At 44.2% G+C, this 22,282-nt stretch overlaps 1 protein-coding gene across 1 annotated transcript; it reads right to left on the reverse strand.

Moving 5' to 3' along the window:
• Nucleotides 1-6,981: 6,981 nt before the first annotated feature.
• Nucleotides 6,982-13,663, reverse strand: cnr2 (cannabinoid receptor 2; the record flags this gene model as incomplete). Its single annotated transcript, XM_080005779.1, has 4 exons — nucleotides 6,982-7,142; nucleotides 7,385-7,405; nucleotides 11,518-12,594; nucleotides 13,597-13,663. 4 exons carry the CDS (start codon nucleotides 13,661-13,663, stop codon nucleotides 6,982-6,984), a joined length of 1,326 nt encoding a protein of 441 aa, XP_079861905.1.
• Between the last annotated feature and the right edge of the window lie 8,619 nt (nucleotides 13,664-22,282).

Here is a 22,282-nt window from a genome sequence, read left to right on the forward strand (position 1 = left end):
GCTCTACTCTTCCCTTTACAGCTGCTTGACTTAACCCCATTATACTTGTCGACATACTTGCCTGTGCTTGGAGGAGTTAAAAGTATATCCACCAGGGGGCAGGAGAGGGCCGAATCTGTGGCCGTCACCGGAATACCTTCTTGAGAAGAAGAGATCTCAGGGAATGACTGCCGGACCAAACACGACATCAGCACCGTCCCCGCTCCGTCTCTCCAGCATCTCCCCCCGAGCTCATTCTTCCATTTGTACTTTCATCGTTTCCATCTGCAAGTTTCACGTCGACTTGTTGAATGATCGCGATCTCACGCCACCTATGCTGGCATTGATTGCTGTGAATATGAGTAATTACGGACAAGCGATACAAGTTTTGCCTTAAAATTGCCCCCCGTTGTTGTAGTTGGTTCAGAGTTTGCTGCGGACCTGCCTCTCGCATCCTGATATACTGACATACCTGATATACCACTGGTCATGTGTTGAATTGCTTGCATAGTTAATTTCTGAGCACATGCACAACCAACTCTACAGAGGAACGCAGGATACGCGGTGCGGCCATCTTGTGTTCGTAGCTTTGTGTTGAGGTGAACTTCCACTCTTGATGTGTGAGGGTAAAGCCGTGGCCGTGCTGTTGTCATGCAAGTGAAATGCAAGGGAGGTTCGCATATTTAAGAATGTGTTCAATGGAACTTTCAACTGATTTTCTTTACATTTTGCTTGATCACACAGCCTGTTGCATTGTGTGTATGGCTATATACCCTTAGGTGACTATTTGTTCGGGGTCAAATGTTTGAGGCCCCTGCAGCAATTATTTTCCTGGAGGGGATCAGAATACCTCGAGTATGACAATATCGTCAAATATGCTGAATCATCATCATCATCGTCATTATATATCTTGTCAGAACAACAGTCTTGTACACCTTTGCAGATTTGACATCAAATTCCTTTAACTGATAAATTGGATAACTTCTTTGGACGTCTCAAGCCCTAACTGTTTTGGTTGTTTGTGGACTTACCTTGTCCTATAAGCCTATCTTTGTTCCTTTTGTCCAATTTGTTTTAGAGTTGTTAAAAATGTGAATTGTTTGTGCGTCTTTGCACCTTGTCCTTCCTTCCTATGCCCTCATAGGCCCGAACCAACAATCATATAGACATAATGTTAATTGTGTGTAACAGCATCTTTTATGTAAATCCAATGAAACTGAAAACGTTTAAATACATTTACACTCGACAATGTAAGAATATTTGATGAAACATAAAAAGTCATACGCCAGAACCAATGGATATGAGGACCGTGCTACACAAAGCCTTAAGTTTTGCAGTGAAGTGAACGACGGTGACAGTGTTGACGCTCTGTGGGAGAATCATCTGATTCACTCCTCTCCTTGCTCCTCCTCACTGTCCTGCTCCTCCTCCTCCACTTGCTCCTCCACTCTTCCCTCGTTTTCTTTCTCCTCCATCATGGGTGGGGTTTCTTCAACCCACTCCAGGAGTTGTTTGCTGAAACTGAAGGACACGCAGCACAGAGTCACATCCAGGGAGCAGCTTAGACTGGACAGTACAGCGACGTAAATAATGATCAGGTGTCAGAAGCACCGCCGTGGGTTCTCACTTCTCATGGAAGCGATCGTTGGGGAAGAAGTTGCGCTCCATGATCTCCCGTAGCTCTCTCTCCATCTTGAGGCACGCCTGGAACGAGAAGAACATGCCTTTCATCTCTGGAACGTCTTTTTGGGAATGTTTTGTGATGGGAAATAATCGCACGCGTCAACAGGAGCTGATCCTGAAAGCGAGTGAGGCAGAGGAGGCGGTGGTGTCACGGTCTGCGTCGCCCAAAGTGCTGTTAAGCATGTTAGAAATGGACTGCAGCGTATTTGTACCCGTATTTATCAGGCATCGGAAAAAAATCACTCCTAGGATTTACGCAAAAAAAGTCCTTCCTGCGCTCACTTCAGCGACAAGCAGGACTTCTCTTTTCAGAGTGAACGACCTCAAAGGAATATTGCAGTATTTTTCTGTCTTTATTTGGGTTTTTTTTTTAAATGCATGCATCTGCATCTCTGCTGGGGCGATATCATCTTAATTTGCTGCCATCTGTGATACCCACACAACTCCCAACTGTGTGGTTTGCATAGATGTGTTTAATCTATCACTTCATGTTGAACGACGGTGAAAATGAATACACCCGCGTCAGCACTCTGTGATGGGCTCTGATGGACCTAAATCCCTGATGTTGGAAGGTAATGTAAAAATGTTTGTTTCTGCTGATAATGCACGGGATCTGTGATGGTGTCATGGCTTCCTGTACAAGATCAGTCACAAAGGTGATTCCATCCGGATGACCCCAAACAATATCTTTGAATTGATTAATGGCACAAGCACGTCATTTTTCATGTGCTTCGCAGACGTGTGTATTACAGGGGAGAGAGATGTGTCAAACCCCTGACAATTATCAGGTTATTTAGGGATTGTTTGGATTGGGATGGAATCATTTTGTGTGTTATCAACCGTTACAGCAGTGTGTTGAACATATGCGTATTTACGTATTTATATTAGAAAAAAAAGTATAAACTTTATTTATAATGATAAGGCTGATTACTATCAATAAAGATGTCTGAATGCAATCTACTGGGAACCCCGGACCGGTTGGGGAGGAACTCGCCTTCTCCTAAATCCTGGCCCAGAACTAGATATTCTTGAGGTCTTAGCGTGTCGCATCCAAATGTAATGTTGCATTAAATTACATGACGTACATCACTGATCAGACGCTTTCGTCCAAAGTGACTTCCGATAAGTAAGTTTTGGTATCAAACGACTGTAGTTGCAGCTAAACCCTCTCTAGGAATAAGCAGCATTAGTACAGTTAAGAGAATTTTTTTTAATGGGAACGTCAAGGGGAGAGAGGGGAGAGAGGGGAGAGGGAGATCCTCGTAAGGTGGCAATAGGGTCCAGGTGAAGTCCGAAGAGTTGGGTCTCCCGTGCACGCTCTTCGCTCTTTATTACCATCCTCTTTGGTTCCAAAATGCTACATCTACGTGTGTGTGGGACTTACGGCTGCTCGTGCAGAGCAGGAGTTCTAGTTCTATTTTCCGTCAAAGTCTTGCATCGCTCCCTGAGAAACAACTGCTTTATATACTTTCTCAGAATGCCACGTTGCCATGGAAACACACATAAACATATCAAAGGAATTCCCCACATGGTCCCGGCCCTTGGATAAAGAGTGTTTTGTTCAGCAACATGTTATGTGTTGATACCCGAGGGAAAGGGAGCGAATGGAAGGGGAATTTCGACTGGAAACGCACGGGGAAGCCGTGGGTTAGGGTGGGCGTGGGGAAGATCCTTGGGGTGGAATGTGGAATCCTGAAGAGGAGTGTGAAATCGGAAGCGGAAGCGGTGAGATCAGATAAAGGAGTGGGGTGATAATGCATTGTTATAATGGTCGGATTTACTCTCACCTAATTTTGTATGTTGTGCACGTCTTCCTTTCCTTCCTTTCCACTTCTGCCATCTTCCGCATAATTTGACTACTTCTACTCAGACTCATCGTTAAGTCTTTGTCTACTTTGTTGGACTGTCGTATAAGATGTCCGACCTACGATGAGACGGATCAAGCTCGTTAGCACTGAGCTGCAATCAACACAGAAGGAGAACTTCTGGAGACCTGTCCTGCACAAGAGTATAAAATGCTGTTGGCCTAAATGTATCTACCCTCTACCACTACTCAACAGATCTAAGTCAACCAAAGAGGTGCGTGGCAGGGCTGCCCCCTGGACGCCGACGAGTTGATTCATTGAAGAATCATCAGTCGGAAACTCGTCGGTCGGCTGAGATTCTTCAGGCCCAGCGGTCCTTTATTCGTTTTCTTTTGTCCGTCAGTGTGCATTACAGTAGCAGGATAAAAGAGAAGCTTACAAAATGCGCAGGCATAACATTTCAATGGGGAATTATAAATAAGGGGAATCCTCAATATATTTTTACAAACAACTGAACTGAAGCAACCGCCGTTTGAATTAGGATACCCTACCAGGAAACTGGTAAAATGTCAGGAAGACAATTACATTTTATTCAATTTCTTCAAAGCAGAAGGTCAGTCGCCAAAGTCGTTTCTGCTGATCAACAGGTCGGCGATAATAGCAGCACAGGTAGCAAAAGCATCTTCTGGCTTCTGGTGACCAGCATGAAGAGACCACAGTTGGTGAGGAGACGCAATTCCAAGGCAAGAAAGGCTAGTATCGCTCCCGTCAAGTCTGGGCTCAATACGGAGTCGTCTGGGTCGTCTGCCTTCATCGGGTCCAGAAAAAAATGAAACTGGCTAAAGAATGGGTCCCACGCCCAGTTACATCCTCTGCGACAGACATAAAAAAACACGAAGGGCCTTAAGGAAAAGGGTTTTCGAGCATGGGAAGACGAAGGCACGCAGAGCAGCATTGAGTATTTAGTACAAGGCAAAAGAGGACACATTCACAAATACAGTGATCCATAAGCAGTCCAACCAAGTGCAAACAGCTGCAAGGGTTTGCTGTGGACATGGGGAGGATTCTCCGCTCTGTGGCACGTTCCAACACAGCAGCACATCTCATCCAAAATGAAAAGAAAAATGTTTGAGAGGATCGTTGATGGTGCTCCACAAGTGGGACTCATACTGGAAGATACAGTATGGAAGCCTATAGGGGACTATTTAAAAATGAAAAGGTAATTCCACAATTGTGGCATTATCATTTTCCACATAATATATATGTATGTGTTATTTGAATAGAAATGAAAATAAAAATGCAATAATCCAATTTGCAATTTAATTCTCACATCCTGGTGTTGGCGTTCTATGACCATATTAAAATGGAAAAGCTGTTTGACATTTAATTTTCAAAGACTTAACTTCTGTGCAGTGGACAATATTCAAATGAAATAATCGAAACAGCGCCCCCAGTCTATTGCGTTTACATTTGCATGTCATCAAGTTCCTCAACGGACAAAGTTAAGTTGAACATTCAATCTGTCATTCCTCTCATCAAGGCGGGTCTTCAGAAAGGACCTCAATCACTCTCTGTAGGCGGGACACCATAGCTACCGGAACCCCACCTTGGCGGGAGCCGGTTTCCCCATGCTTGACGATGTGACTCTGTTCATTTACAGAGATGCAGTTTAAAAAAATAATGCATGAAAGTGGATTTGGGAGGTAGTTGGGAGGTTTATGACATGACCCGCTGAAGAAAAAATGTGAAAGTCCAAGTTCAATCTCTGTTGAAGTTAAAGGGGACCTATTATGCTTTTCCTTGTTTTCCGTCATATATACATAATGTTTCAATGTGGGATGTTGATATTAGACGTGGCCAAAGCGTCAAATAATGATGTAAACTACCGACAAAGGAATCGCTGTGAACAAAACGCTCAGGATTGCCGCCGCTGTGAACGCTCCGTTTAACAAAGGTGTTTTCTACTCTGCACGAGCTGACGTCAGCTGGTCACCCATTTCCTTATTTGGTCATCTGCTCCATCCCATCTGCTGTGCGTTTCTCCAAACAAAACTAATAAAAACAGTGTGTTTTTATTGTTGATGCTTTTGTTTATTTAATTTAATTTTCCACCGTTTACGCGCATCGCAGTGCAGTGTCCGTGTCTCCATCAAGCCTGGAGCACGGCAACAAAAATGGGAGCAAACTTTAAATCGAGGTCTTGTAGATCTAATATGAGTGTTAAGATTCAGCAACTGCAATTATTGTTTCTCACCTTAAATTTGTTCAGAAACAGATTTTGGTGGACTGATAAGGTTAAATCAGATAGTTTACGGAGTAAACAAAAACGGAGCCTGGAGTAACGCTCAAACCCCATTGACTCACAGAACGAAGGGCTTGGCTCATTGAAGCAGCCCATTTTGGGACAGTCACACAGTCACAATGACTCGCATGCATAATCTGAAACCTCCTATGGAAAACAGTTAAAAGAGTCCTTGGGTCGGGCTGACAATCTCCAGACTACTATCCATATTTTTTCAAACGAGATACAGGATAAGACTATAACCCGCTTCTTCAATAAAGCCCTGGCGCTCTTCTCCTCCCTCGCCACGCTCACCTCCGCCCATGTGCAGGGGTGGGGGGTGGGGGGGTGTCAGAGGGGCAGATGGAGTCCTTTTGTTTTTTTACAGCGATCAAGAAAATAATATAACGGGCCGGTGCCGTGAAGCGGGTGGGAATTTCCTCAGAAGCGATCTCGGCTCCATGGAGCTGAGAATTTTATTTTATTTTCATGTTGAGTTTATGAAAACAAAATAGAAAAAAGCAAATTATTCATTATAAGCCAGTGATGGATCCTGGAATTATCCCGGAACATTATTTCGACATAGGCAGCCCCAATCAAACCAATGTCGGTGTCGGCCCTTAAACACCAATATCGGTCGAACCCTAATTTGAACATCGTCCGCTGCACAGCAGGTTGAGTCGCTGAAAATGAAATGTCAAATCAAGTTTTCATTTTCATTTTCAATTTGTTAGAAAATTGCATTATAATTATATTTGCGACTAAAACATTACTTGCACAAGTGGAAAATGAGGTTACATTGTTTGCATTGTATTTCAATTTTCAAATTTGAATTTAGCAACTATGGAATTAAAAGTCAAACATCTTCTCCATTTGTATTTTAATGTGGCCATAGAACGCCCGTATGAGTATGTGAAAAGGAAAATGCAAATTGGATTATTGTATTTTCATTTTCATTTTTGCTCAAATTACACATACAGTTTATGGAAAATTATAATGCTATTGATTTCAAGGGACTATGAAGGAACTCTGCATATTCCTCTGGAACATCCTGATATCCTTGTGAATGAGTACGCTGGAAGTGAATATCGTTTATATAAAAAGAGGTAAAAACAATTTCAATAGTTTGTAGCAGCAAACAACAAAATACATTATTTTTTTAATGTAAATCCAACACAATTGAAAGGAATAAAGACAAATACAGTGTAGCTTCCACAGCATGTTCAAAACCCGTCAACGTATTGAGAGTGTTTGATGAAACATGCTGTGCGCTCCCCTGCGCTTGCGTCTCGTTTGTCCTTTTCTTTCTCCATAGTCGGTGTGGTAGGTGTAGGAGGTGTAGGAGGTGTGCCCGGGGGAACTGACACCGCTGGGGCTGAGCGTCATCAGGTCACCTGTATACAGGGCCAACAGAGGAGGCAGCGTGACGGTCACAATGTACACGCTGGCTCTTTGCCCCTCCACCCTTCCCTCCTCTCCGTGCTCCTCCTCCACCGCCCATCGCTCCTCGTGCTCCTCCTCCACCCATCGCTCCTCTCCGTGCTCCTCCTCCACCACCCATCGCTCCTCCTCGTGCTCCTCCTCCACCCTTCGCTCCTCTTCGCGCCCCTCCTCCATCCCCTCCACTTCAACCCACTCCAGGAGTAGTTTGCTGAACCTAAAGGACACGGAGAGCAGAGTCACATCCAGTCAAGGGCTGTAGAGTCTCACTTGGACACGGATCACCATTGCCTTTCGGCCCTACAACATTTTAAACTCACAACAGAATTTTAAAGCGTTAAAAGAAGGCTATGTCGTAAAGATCCCAATGAATTCCAAGTTTGGGAATCGCTTTCAGGGGTTCTCACTTCTCGTGGAAATGATCGTTGGGGAAGAAGTAACGCTCCATGATCTCCTGCAGCTCTCTCTCCATCTCGATCCACGCCTGGAGCGACAACAACATGTTTTATCTCCTGAGTCCACTCACTGTCAACAGGAATATTGTCATATAGTAGTAGTACGTCTGCTTGTAGTCTTTCTTTTTGTAGAGTGCATACCGTGTGACGCGTATCTGAACGGGCGATGATCTTAAAATGCTGCCATCTATGGCTATGACCCGGGATATTTGAATGAGTTGTTTACGCTTTGCACAGATAAGCGTACATTCCAGGGAGGAGAGATTTAACATGTTTGTGTGACAATAATCAGCTAATTAAGACGTTGTCTGGATGGAGATTGAATTTTTTAGATACAGGTGAAAAAACGACCGGCTTGATGGGGACGGGTGTGCTTTGACTTTCTGGAAGGTTTCGGTCAGCAGTTAATGGGATATTCCACTTTATGTGCCAATATTTTTCTCAATAGGTATCCTGTGGGGAAAACAGTGTGGCACAGTGTTGCCACAGAAAGTGAGGATGGAAGCATTCTGAGCGGGAAACCTCAGTTCTACAGGAATCACTGCAGTGTCCCCATGCACCCATCAGCCACAACATTAAAAAAGTGACAGGAGAAGTGAATAACATTGATCATCTGGTTGCAATGACACCTGTCAAGGGGTAGAATATATTATTATTACATATATACTGTTATATATTATTATTATTATTATATATATATATACTGATATATATTATGAATATATATATATATATACTGTCATATATTATTATATATATATATATACTGTTATATATTATTATATATATATATATACTGTTGTATATTATAATTATATATATTACTGTTGTATATTATTTTTATATATAAACTGTTATATATTATTATTATTATTATATATATACTGTTATATATTATTATTATTATATATATATTGTTATATATTATTATTATATAGTGTTATATATTATTATTATATATATCGTGTTATATATTATTATTATTATTATTCTATGAGGCAGCAAGTGAAGAGTCAGTTGATGTGTTGAAGCAGCGTAAGGATCTGAGCCACTTTGACAAGGAGCACATTGTGATGCTGGACGACTGGGTCAGAGCATCTCCACAAGCACAGGTCTTGTGGCTGTTCCTGCTATGCAGTGGTTACTACCTTCCAAAAGTGCGACAAGGAAGGACGACCGGTGAACTGGCAACAGGGTCATGGGGCCCAAGGCTCATTGATGCACGTGGGGAGTGAAGTCTAGCTCGTCTGGTTGGATCTCCCAGAAGAACTACTGTAGCACAAAGTGTTGAAGAAGTGATGGTACTATGATAGAAAGGTGTAGAACACACAGTGCATGGCAGCTTGCTGCGTATGGGAGCGCTCACAGTGTCCATGCTGACCCCTGTCCACCCCTGAAAGCACCTACAATGGACACGTGAGCGTCACAACTGGACCATGGAGCAATGGAAGAAGGTGGTGCTCTGATGAATCACTTTTTCTTCTACACCATGTGTATGGGTGGGGTTAGGGTCCAATCCGATGGAGCATCTGTGGGATGTGCTGGAACAACAAGCCCGATCCATGGGGGCCCCACCTCCAACTTCCAGGACTAAAAGGATCTGCTGCTAACGTCTTAGTGCCAGATACCACAGGACACCTTCAGTCTGGTGGAGTCCATGCCTCCACGATCATGATGTTTTGGGGACATGAGGGGGAGCGACACAATATTAGAGTTATTAGTGCTGCTTTTAATGTTGTGGCTGATCAGTGTGTGAAATGACGTCACAGTAATATCGGCTCAAACTCAGACGGTCTCGGGTGGTGAACTGGGGACACCTTCTGAAACGACTTACTGTCTCCCGACCGGGCCGCCAAGCAATTCAGCTTCCCAAACTGGTCACACAGAAGTTCTCTGGTTATACAAGTGGTTGGTAAATCTTTTGGAGTTGATATGAATTGGCAATACATTCCAATGCCTAAGGAAATAAGATGAATTCAGTTATTTCACATAATTTCTAACTGGTAACACAGCAGGCTTGTACTGAAGAAACCTTAGATTACTGTCAAATGAAATTGTTCAAGGACCAGTTCAGCTGCTTTACCCCTTGGAATTGGATGAAATGTGAGCAGTTTGTCGGGCGGAAGTTTGTTGTGACCAAAAATACCTAAAAACGACCTCAGAATAGGACATAAAACATAGTTCAGACCCTTCCTACGCCTAGGTTTCGGGCTCATATGCACATGGGGGCAGAGTAGAATGCAACAGATGAAGACCTTTACTGTCCGACCTTAACTTTCAGAGCGGCCGGGAGCAGGATCACAGAACAGGCGGACAGGATAAACCAAACTACAGTAGTAACGCTGATAAACCGACCTGAACACTCAGGACAGCAAACACGAAGCGACAGAGGGAAGCGGAAAATGGCAGATTCCGGGGATTCCTTTGTGATATCATGCCTTTGTGATGGGAATTGGCCTCAGTGATGGTGATGGGAAATTCCCCGGTGAGGGCGAGGCGCTAAGGAGGATGGGGTTGGCCTGATGACAGGACTGGAACAGACAGGGTGAGCTGTGACGGGAACCCCCGTCTCTAGGGACTCCTCCTGCCGCCCCGCCCTGCTGCTGGCGGCCCTCCATGATGAAGGCAGTGTCCTAGATGTCCCTGGCCTCCACCCAGCGCCTCTCCTCAGGGCCAGAGCCCTCCCAGTCGACCAGTACTGGAGACCCCTGCCGTGGCGATGAACATCCAAAAGACGCTGACAGCAGAAGAGGCGACCCTCCACGAGACGGGGGCTGGGGGTGGAGGGGCTGTGGCGGGGGTGGAGGGGCCAGCGGGAGGTGACTGACTTGAGCCAGGAAATACAGAAGCTTGGATGGAAGCGGAGAACGTGGAGAAGCCGGAGCCGGATGCAAAGGGGCCGATCCTGGCCCAGCTCATAAATATTAACTGGGGCAAGACCACTCCCCCGGTTCTGACGATTGAGTCATTATGGATAGAATTGTAGAAAAGATGATTATAGTCATTTAAGAACGAAATGTTACTGTTCATTTAATGCCGTGTTCAAGTTTCAGTTGGGTCTGGGCATGAGATTCCTTCATTCAAGCAACACCACGTGACGTTTTTAGGTAACTTCTGTGTTCGGGTATGAGACCGCTTCACGGCACTGCGTCACTTCCTTGATTCCATGTTTACTATGTGTAATTGCTGCATAAAATGGATGGTGTTTGGTGATTCCCATGAAGCATCGCATCATCACGCCGGTGCTGTTTATTGTGGCTTTTAATTTATAATGTATTCACTTCACACTGAATGAGTCACATTATCTCAAGGCAGGCTGTTGAAAAACAAGCTATTGTAATGATAGAGTCAATTGACATTAATCACAGATAAAATAAAATACGCCAGTTTTTGTGTGTAAATCTTGAAGCCATAACCTGTGCAATATTTAAGTTTCTACAACAATATGAGGGTAAATACATAAACACAGATTTCAAGACATAAAACGTACATGTGCACACCAAATAACGAACCGTTGTAATACTGTGACGGCTAACTAAACCACCACAACCACTTAGTGCCAAAACAACAACACTGGTGCAATGCAGCATTTCACACATTTGACAGCAGTGAGCGTGTTGAAGCACTGACCTGGGAGGCAGAGAGGTCAAAGGTCAAAGGGCGAATGCTGTCAGGTCAAAGCACAAAGGGCCTGACTCCATAAAAAACAATGTTGCTTGATACTAAAACATATAGTATATCCAAAGTATAACCCAAAAACTTCCCTTCTAACCTCAGATATTTATGTAAACACTTGATGAGCCTATTCTATTCTGAAGTGCTGCAGATTCCAGTGAATGCTACGGAACTGGTTCATTGAATCATCTTGATACACCTGCCACCCCCTCTGGTGCCTCCATGCTCAGATGGTGCAGCGTCACCCTATCTGACACTGTGTGGATGTGGCTGATGCCACTACCGCTGTAGGCCTCTCCTGACTGTGAGCCCAGGCTCAAGTCTCCTGTGGTTTTCCGACAGCGCCCAAGCCTCAGCAGAGCCTCCAACATGCTCAGAAGAGCTATCCGGAGCTCTCTGCAGCGTAGGGCGTACAGCAGCGGGTTGACAGCGGAGTTCACCAGGCAGAGGGTGCTGCAGAAGGCGAATGCCCTCTGCTGGCTGCGGCTCAGTTCCATGGAAATATCGGCTATCATGAAGGACAGCGCAGGAAGCCAGCACCCCACTAGTATAATCAGTATCAGCCCAAAAGTACGCGCCAGGCGTATGTCCATCCTCATGCGGCTGTGGCCTGCACTCGACAACACATGGAGGCCTGTTGTCAAGGCGGCCTCATGGCGGTGGGCTTTCCACAGGATCAGACCGTAGGCGACCAGGATGAGGGCCAGAACCGCCAGGATGAAGCTGGCCCAGCAAGCCATGTAGCTCCGGCTGACGTTGGGAAAGAGGTGCGAGCAGGGCGGGTTCAGGCCGGTGGAGCATCTCCAGCCCATCAGGGGCAGAAAGGAGATGAAGAGGGTGGCGCTCCACAGGAGTAGCAACCCCAGGACGGCGCGGCGACGGGTCAGCAGCACTTTGTAGCTGGACGCCTGGTGGATGCAGAGGTAGCGGTCCAGGGCGGTCAGCAGCAAGCTCCCCACCGAGGCAGTGAAAGCGGCGGTGACTCCGCCCAACTTGAAGAGGTAGGCTACGGGGCCGTCGTTGCGGCGGAAGAGGTGGAAGTCTAAGAAGATGGTTGTGAAGAAGCAGCTGGCGAAGACGTCGGCGAGGGCCAGGCTGGCGATGAACAGATAGGAGGGCCGGCGACGCAGGGCTGCGGTGGCTGCGATGACCCCCAGCACCAGGGCGTTCTCCAGCAGGGTGAAGGGACCCGCCAGGAAGCAGATGGTGCCGATCGCTACTTTCTCCTCGTGCTTCAGGATCATATAGCATTCCAGGTTCTCGCAGGAACTGGTAGCTGCCGGGTTGTAAAATCAAGAAGAGGTAGAGAAGCAGTCAGTCCCCTGAAGGTGAATTGAGGTCAGAAGACACAATAGACATCATCGTATGCACTAAACGTTGGCGACGGCTGACAAAGCCGCTCCCAGGGCATCGTAGACCCGCTCAAACCTGACGGGTGGCATTGACGGTAGCACGCCCAGAGGGGGAGAGCTTTTTGTCGCCGATTTATCTGCGATTTATCGGCCAGATCGTGGTAAATATCATGTAGTCTGAACCCAGCACTACATGAAGTTGACATGTTTTGAACTCATTCAATTCCCACATGATTATTTTACATTACAACAACGACATTTTGTCGAAATATTTTTGTGCCTATGTTTTGTATTTATCGCAAAGATGATATTGCACTTTAAAACCATACATATGTCTTACTGTTTAAATCAGGGGTTCCCAACCACTGGGCTGCAGACCGGTGTTGGGCTGCAGGGTTTTTGCCGCGGGGCCGTGAGAAGGTCTTGTTCAGCCCGGGCTTTTCTTTTTTGGCAAAGCCCGATCAGAGCGATCTCAAATCGAAAACAAGCGAACGAACTGTGTGTTTTTATTGGAGATGGATTACTCTAATATCCATTTATCCATTTATCTATATGATGATCTATATTTATTTAGTGCAGGTGTGGTTGCCCCCTCACTGGGTCGGTTTAATTATCTATATTATTTACTTGCCCTCCTCACGCTGTAAACACTGCTTAACGGTGGCGGGCGGCCGCGGTGCGGTTGGGGGTGCCGCGGTGCGGGTGGGGGTGCTCTGCTCGCCAATCTTGAAGTCGGGGGCAGAATCGCAAGCAGTTTATTCTCGAAACACAGGGGTACTTTTTTTTTATTTATGTGTGACCCTAATAATGTTTAATTGTATTAACTGAATTAGGCATCCTCCGTGCGTAACGGTTGGGAATCCCTGGTTTAAATGTTGACGTTATTAAAGTGCAGGTGTATGATGACGCCATTCAAGGCTACTTACCCATCCCTGTTGTACTGTTCTCCTTCAGTTGGGCCCCCAGGGTCACAGCCCCAGTGAAATCATCCATTTCCCAGGTTACAGGGGATACTAGTTCGGAATTGGCACAGTGGTCAGTGAAGAAAGAAGTTCAAGAAAAGTTAAAGTCACAGCCTTGGGTGGATTGATTATTACCTGGAGCATCAAGAATTTAGCCACAATCTCAGAATGGTACGTTTTGAGTTTTCCTCGGCGGCCGCGCCTACACGGCGGACCCCTGGAAACGTGCGCAGAGAGTCAAATGAAGAGGCAGGGGGCGACTTTCAGCGCTGATCTCCATTAGGATGAACATGTGCAATCAATCCGTTAAATTGAACGCGGGATGAGTTTACGCTGGCGGATTAGATTAAATAAACTGCAAATCTGCAATCCATAAACGACGGCTGGGCCTCCACTCCCGAGGGTTTTGCACAATTTGACGGCTCCTTATTAATCAGCGAGAATTGAATCGTCAGTCGCGCCAACGTAATTTAATTCGGGGCCTCAAATGAAATGAGGATGAAATAAAAACTGGTTAGTTACGCAGTACAGCCGTGGAGGAGGCGGGCGGGGCGGCGGCGTCTCGTTCAGATTATTTTGCCGTTCTTCTGCTCCAGCGCCGGCGGAGATCTCGAGTGACTGCGTCCTCCCCGGGGGGCTGTGAACACGCAGAAAGGCTCGAAGGCGAGAAATCTATTTTATCACAAGCACACGCACACCACGTATGAAGACACGGACTGTGGTGGGGTGCGTGGCAACATCAGTGCTGAAACGGCATGTGGCAACTCGGCCGTTGCCCAAATCCTGCCACCAAGTTTCAAAACATCATCAACTTCTGAATTCTGAATCCCATGTTCGGGTTAAAAAGTGACAAAGTGATCGGTTAAGTTATCGTGGCACAAACGGAACAAACTAAGAGTTTTGGTGATACCTTCCAGAGAAAGTTTTGATTGCCCGGTAGACAATTTACTACAATTTCTGCTCCGCGGAAACGTTGAGAACAGGAAGCGCGGGCCCATTCAGAGCAGAGAGTCTCACAGCAATGTTTTGGAAAAGAGAATCTTTTGGCCGCCCGGACAAATCGGCGCCGGGGGGGTCATTAGTCCAGCGACGCGACGGGGACTTACCTTGTGTTTAAGCTCCACTCAGTCAGACAGAGCAGGAGCATCCGGCAGACGGTTCCTCACTGGCAGCGAGAGGGAGGAGGGCGAGCGAGAGAGAGAGAGATCGAGAGAGAGAGAGAGAGAGAGAGAGGGAGAGAGAGAGAGAGAGAGAGAGAGAGAGAGAGAGCCCTCCCACCCTGTCTATGATGAGCTGGTGAGGGGCAGGTTCAGACACAGACTCAACCCTCCTCGGCACGCCACACAGCGCCTCGGCGGGTCCTTTGGGCCAGTAGCTCCGCGACCAAGGCCTGACCCCCATATGAGAAGCACCTTCTCTTATTTTCTTGTCACTTTTAAGGTCTGGATCCTCCATGGACTCTGGCGCAACTACGCATAGATTAAAGGCGTTAATTACATTAAGGATCCCGACATCCCAACCACGGGCTGTTCCGGTGGCTGCGGTCGGGCCGACGCCTCCGCGGCCACGAGACCAGAACAGAGAGACTCAAGAGGTCAAAAGTTCACTGAGCTCTTTCCCAAACGAGGCCTCGCCTCATGAATACTGGCTCCACCTCACTGCTGCAATACTTGCACACATTTATATTCCTTGATATTTATTATTATTTTATTCTCAGCTCCCAAACATTGCACAGCAAAGCACAATGTACATATCATTACATTTCACTGCATACAGTATATGTATATATATGACATTCATGCATATATACATGTAGTTTCTGTTGGCCTGGTATTTTCTTTAATGCTGTATATAGATTCGTATTTTTTTTTACAACATTTTATTCCTATTTAAAAGAAAAAAAAATATATATATATAGATACATATATATATATATATATAAAAAAATATATATATATATATTTTTTTTTTGTATTTGTACTATTCCCAGTTCATTCTCTGAAAATCATATCTCACTGCATGTTGTATGTTCAGTGAAATATGTGCGTGACTAAATATTTTTAATCTCTTTGAACGTGGACTCATATACTAAATCGTTCATATATTCATGTTTTCATTCATATTCGTACATGTACATTTATATGTATTTTATTTAATGATAGACCGAGATTGATAGAGAGACTATTATTGACAGACTTCACATATGTTCACTCATTCACTCTCCAGGCATCCAGTGTGGATATCTAGGGGCAGAAGCCCATTGTGTTTATCTTATTTTATCTTTATTTTTTTCACATTTATATTTTTATTCTTACTATCTTGGTTCGGCTCTGGACTCTTACCTCATTGCTGTTGCTGAGATCTGAATTTCCCTCGGGGGATTAATAAAGATTTATCTTGTCTTATCTTACAAGTGAAATAAGTACAATTATTAACTGTATTCTTACATATGTACTCATTGTACATGTTCTATTTTTGACAGTGTGCATCACATTCTACCGTCTCTATGTGTGCCAGCATTTTAAATGGTTAAATTGCTATTAAAATTTATAATATACTTTACATATAGAGCAATTTTCCAAAAAAATAAATACAGCATGTACAAGATACAGTATATATGTATATTATCTTATAGATAAAAAAATAATAAGAATAAGAAGAAGCATATTGGTACAGCAGTGCCTCAGAACATCCAGTATTTCATATTAAATGATGACTTTTTGTTTTCCATCCCAGGCCTTGATTATTTCAGTGGATATGAACTTTCAGTGTCTTTGTATTAGTTGTAGTGTTGTTCGCAGTTCAACAGGGGGCGATGCTGAGCAACACGAACGCCGCGAAGGGCCAACAGTTCACGGGTCTTTATTTTTGATGTTAGATTGACGGTGGGTGGCCATAGAAACCAAGTCACGCTGGAAACACAATGGAGATTTATTTCCATCACAACAGTTTTATACAACAGCAGTGAAGCCGGTTTGTTTCTCTTGGCACAGTTCACCTCTGACACTGCGGTCGTTTGGAAACGTTGGTTTCGACACAGAGTTGGATGCTGCTGATGTTGACATTGTTGTGACCGCTCCAAATAAAGAGCGAGTGTTCTGCGCACACTGCTTGTCGTTTGACAAATATCAGGGAGATTAACTGACCCCGTTCTGCCTTCAGCCGGAAATAAGCGTAAAATAAGAAAAAAGCAACGTAAAGCCTGGATCCTGCTTCTCCGTCTGCTCCGCAGGGTTTTGTGCGGAATGTTGCGTGTCCGCTGGTGATACACAATGTACAAAATAACCGGAAGAAATCTCAATTTTTTTCCAACTTAATTTGAAAACTTCTGAAAATGTGCGCATGCAAATAAAAATCTGCCTTCAACCCTCATCCGCAAGTCACGCTTCCATCTGCTAGGTCTTATTTTTCGTTTGGAAAGCAAAAAACAGGAATACAAGATAATAAATAACACGGAGTAGCACTATGCAAACCAGTTACGATGACGTATAATGGATGTCGTTCTCCATCATTTGAAATACTTCTAGCGATGGAGCGTGTCGTGCACGTGGCCCCTGCACGGCCTCATATTCATCAAATCAACAATCAGGACAGTTTAATTTAGATTCCCTCCTTCTGGCAAAAGTCATCATGTTTTTTTCTAAAACAAATCAGGTCACAGCATTTGATACCTTAGGCGTGGAGAAACAAATAACCACCATACTTCATCATGAAAAAAAAATAAATGAATAGATCAGTTAGTGGAAGCATGCTAAGTAAAACAGTCAACGGGGACGGTTCAGAGACCCGGGAGGTGTCCACTGAGCAGGTGGGTGAGACCTTGTGAGTCAACCCCCGTCTGTCTTGATAAGTGTGACTTGGAGCGCTCTGTCTCTGTGCGGGACCCGTCTCACAGCGGCGGCTCCGCGGTACAATGAAGAAAGACCTTCCCGGGAGCGAACCGCCGCTCCTCGCCGTGTCACCCGAGGGGGCCCGGTTGGCGAGGGACCGGCCCGTGTGTCGGTTTGGCTTCAACCGTGGCGGAGGGCGTTCCCGGACCCTCCGTTGAGGTGAAAGCACAAACAACCTGGAAGTAGAAAGTACCGCCTTGACGTGCAAAAGTAAACAATAAAGCCCTGTTATATCAGGACACTGGATACGCACTGACTCCACCTATAAGAGGTGGGGTCGTAGGGATAAGGTCGAAATAAATCATTGATGATCCAGTTGATCCAGTCCTTGATTTTATGTATTTATTGAATCCAGTAACACAAACCCGATGTTCTTTTCAACGGCTGAGAGTGAGTTTGTTTCATTTTACTAAAACTACATTTACGTGACGGATGTTAGGAATGTAGTGGAGTATAAAAGTACAGCAGGGGTACTTGCTTTGAAAAGTAATGGAGTAAAAGTCAAAAGTGTCCCAAACTGCCTTTCCCAGAACCCTTCAAGGACCTTTCCAGGCGCGCGTCAGGATCAGGATCAGAATCGGATCGGAATCAGGATCAGGATCAGAATCAGAATAGAGTTTATTCCGCCGGGTACATCAACAAACAGTATATAAAGAATTTGTCATGGTGAGTACAGACAAGAAGCATTTAAAAAAAATTTAAATAAAAAAGTAAAGTAAAAATAAAAAATAAAAAAATAAAAAAATAAAATATAGACAAATAGCCGGAAAAGGAATACAGAAACTATATATGAAATGTATCCCAAGCTGTACTTCAGTCAAGTAAAGAAAATGTACTTCAAGGGGACCTGTTATACTTTTCCTTATTTTCTGTCATATATATATAATATTACAATTTGGGATGTTGATATTAGATACGGTCAAAGTGTCAAATAATGAGGTAAACTCATGGCAAAGGAATCGCTGTGCACAAAACGCTCAGGATTCCGACTGCTCTGTTTGATGTCAGATGGTCACGGATTTCCTTATATGGTCATCTGCTCCATCCCATGCGCTGTGCGTTTCTCCAAAACAAAACAGTAAAAACTGTGTATTTTTTATTGTAGATGTATTTATTTAGTATACTTATTTTATTTGAATTTTTTTCCGATCTTTACTTGAAACAAAGTGTACAGTGTCCAGGTGCATCCTGATGCAGTGTCTGGGTCTCCCGCAAGCCTGGAGCACGGCAACGAAAGTGGGAACAAACTTTTAAATTACGTCTTGTAGATCTAATATGATGACGATTCAGAAACTGGATTGGTTATTTCTTGCCTCAAATTTGCTCAGAAACACATTTTGGTGGCTGATGAGGTGAAATCACTGAGGCTTACAGAGTAAATACAACGGAACCGGAATCCCTGCTCAAACCCCATTGGCCCACAGACCTCAGGGCCCCACGAGGGTGGCTCCTCCCATAAGAAAAATTGGGTTATAGAGGCATGTTATACTGTTTTCACACCAAAATTAGGCGACTGACCTTCCCCATTGGCAGGAGAAATGCAGTTTCTTTCTGGTGTGTCACATTCTACGTCACAAACACATGGGAAAAGGGCAAGTCATGGTTCCAGTGTGATTGGGAAGAAAACAGTGGAGGAGACAGCAACTTAAACAACGACATAAAACTGTAAAACTCGGGGGAAAAAAAGTATTTGGAGCCATGAAAAAGTACTGGATGGTTCATGACGACCCAACACTACAGTGGAAGCAGCGTGGAGCGCTGGTGTGCACCGCTCCTTCTGCGTCAGGGATCGGGGAGCAGCTGGGGGCGTTGCTGGAGAGATGGGAGCGTGGGGGTTCTCCGCCGTGCTCCCCACACTCACAACATTTCTAGTCCCCAATGCGGGGAAAAAGTCAAACACTGCTGATTGAACAATGAGCGAGTCGACCCGGGTGTCCCGTTCACATCAGAGCCGATCTGTTGACCAGACCCTGGTTTTTCTTTTCCCACCGGTGATGTCGGATGTTAGTGGGTATGACCAGCTTTTTGGCGCAGCGGGAAAGCGGTGTTAGAATGGCTAGAATGCATAATCTGAGTGGTATTTTCAGTAAGAAAAACTACAAAGACATGTTTTGGGGACCTCAGAGACTGATATTAACATGTGTAAAAAGGAGCATAATGGGTCTTTAAGTTCAGTCCCATTTCCACCACTCCACCAGTGATCACTGTTCATTACCAGTTAACACCAACGATAGAATGTATATTGTGTGTGCGTGTGTGTGTGTGTGTGCGTGCGTGTGTGTGTGTGTATTTGGCTGTGTGCTTTTGGGTTGCCAGGTCTGTGCGACCAGTCAGACCTGACGGTTTGAGCGCGTCCTCGACACCATGACACCATTTCCTTACAAGGCCGTGGGGGGCGGCCCCCACGTGCACGCCCCACCCCCACCCCCAACGTGCACGTCCACACCCTGCCGCCGTGTCCTCTCATGGCCTGGAGCTGGATATGCATATTGCACAACTCTGGTAGAGGAGGCGGAGGCACTGACGTAGATATGGGTCGAACACATCAAGGCGTGTTTCTTTGTTTGTGTGTGTGTGTGTGTGTGTGTGTGTGTGTGTGTGTGTGTGTGTGTGTGTGTGTGTGTGTGTGTGTGTGTGTGTGTGTGTGTGTGTGGCAAAGGTGGCCCTCCTTTGAACCAAGACTGGCCCTTTGAACACATTTCAAAGTTATGTAAGAAATACACAAGTCGTAAATAGAAACAAATGAATTACCGTGCAGAAGCGGCATCTAGAATATATAAATAATGTAAAACCTAGGGAAATGTGATTAAGTTTATTGTTTATTTTCATGCTTGTTATGTATTAATATTTTTAAGCTTTTAGATATTTGGTTAAGTGATATATTGGAGAATAGTCAGGCCATAGAGGCCAGGTAGGTATTTGATTTGTTCAAATGCATTATACTTTCTAACATACAATGCAAAACATCTGTATCAAAAAATAATAAAATACGATTTGAAATATTTAACAGATGCATTTTTTCCGTGAGAAGATTTATTATTTTTTTCTTCAAACAAGAAAATAAACATGTGGTAGAAATGATCTTGTCAAAAAAACATTGTATTTATTGTATTTTACCCGAGATAAATTAACCTCAAAATACTGAAATAAGATCTGCTGTGGTATAGTTTCAAGATTATTTTTAGTTTAATTTATTTCAGTGCGAAAGCGTTGAACAGAAGGATTTGGCTTTAACCCCAATTTCTGCCTCACATAAACGATCCCTTTCTCAGAGTCCTTCAAGGACCTTCAAGGACCTTTCCAAGGCTCGTACTTATCAGAATCAGAATCAATGAGTTGAATCGGCCAGGGACACTTGTCATTAGGGTTTAAGCACAGTTCTAATAAAAAGTAATTGAAGGATGTCACTTCCTGTGGTACTGTCGGACTGAAACTTTTTTGTAATTATAATAAAAAAAAAATATTATGAAAATTATTCAATTAATAAATTAACAAGAACACAGTGACATAAAACAAGGGACATGTAACACAACAAGAGGTCACAAAACAGAAAATTAAGGAGGGGGATAAATAAAATAAATAACAATCAAGATTCAAATCAATTATATTTTGACATATCTTGGATGCACTTTGAGGACATTTCGTTTTCAATGGGTTTTTTTTAAGGGTTCAAGTCGTTTTTTCCACGTCTGATAGAAATTATAATAACATTATTTTTCTTTGCAAAATTAGATTTATCTATGATTGATATTGGTGTGTAAAATACAAAAAGTCATTCATTTCTACAGCTACATGCGTTTCGTTTTCCAGGTTGAGTCTGACTCATCCCAGAAGCATTTGCCCGTAAACAGCGACAGAACCTTCGGGACCGAAACTCGATCGGACGCGGAAACTCCGCAGCGCTGCGCGTCACAGCTTTCTGCTTGAGTCTGCTTGAGTCTGCTTGGGTCTGCTTGAGTCTGCTTGAGTCTGCTTTAGTCTGCTTGAGTCTGCTTGGGTCTGCTTGAGTCTGCTTGGGTCTGCTTGGGTCTGCTTGAGTCTGCTTGAGTCTGCTTGGGTCTGCTTGAGTCTGCTTGAGTCTGCTTGGGTCTGCTTGAGTCTGCTTGGGTCTGCTTGGGTCTGCTTGAGTCTGCTTGAGTCTGCTTGGGTCTGCTTGAGTCTGCTTGGGTCTGCTTGAGTCTGCTTGGGTCTGCTTGGGTCTGCTTGGGTCTGCTTGAGTCTGCTTGGGTCTGCTTGGGTCTGCTTGAGTCTGCTTGGGTCTGCTTGGGTCTGCTTGGGTCTGCTTGAGTCTGCTTGAGTCTGCTTGGGTAACCCCACTCGCAGCGGGGTGAACGGACTTCCGCTTTGTTTTTTGTTGCCGTCATGTTCAGTGAAAAAATACAAATAAAATAGAATAAAGACAAAAGCAGAAATCAAAAAAGGAAAACAAGTCAAATATACACAAATATTAATTATTCATATATTATTATTAATATATTATTATTGGTGTGGGTATATAGGGCATAAATAAATAAATAAATAAATAAATAAATAAATAGATAGATAAATAAATTATATATATATATATATATATATATATATGAATAATGTATTTAATATATAAATGCAAATAACACAGTTTGTTTTGTCTGTAAAGAAATCATTGGATTCTATAAACTCTATAAACTAGATAGGACTCTGTAAACTCTATAAACTCTATAGTACTCTATAAACTACTTAAACTCTCTCAGACTCTATAAACCAAACAGTAAACACACACA

Source organism: Zeus faber (assembly GCF_960531495.2).
Source record: "Zeus faber genome assembly, chromosome: 8".
In the NCBI taxonomy this organism is placed as follows: domain Eukaryota; kingdom Metazoa; phylum Chordata; class Actinopteri; order Zeiformes; family Zeidae; genus Zeus; species Zeus faber.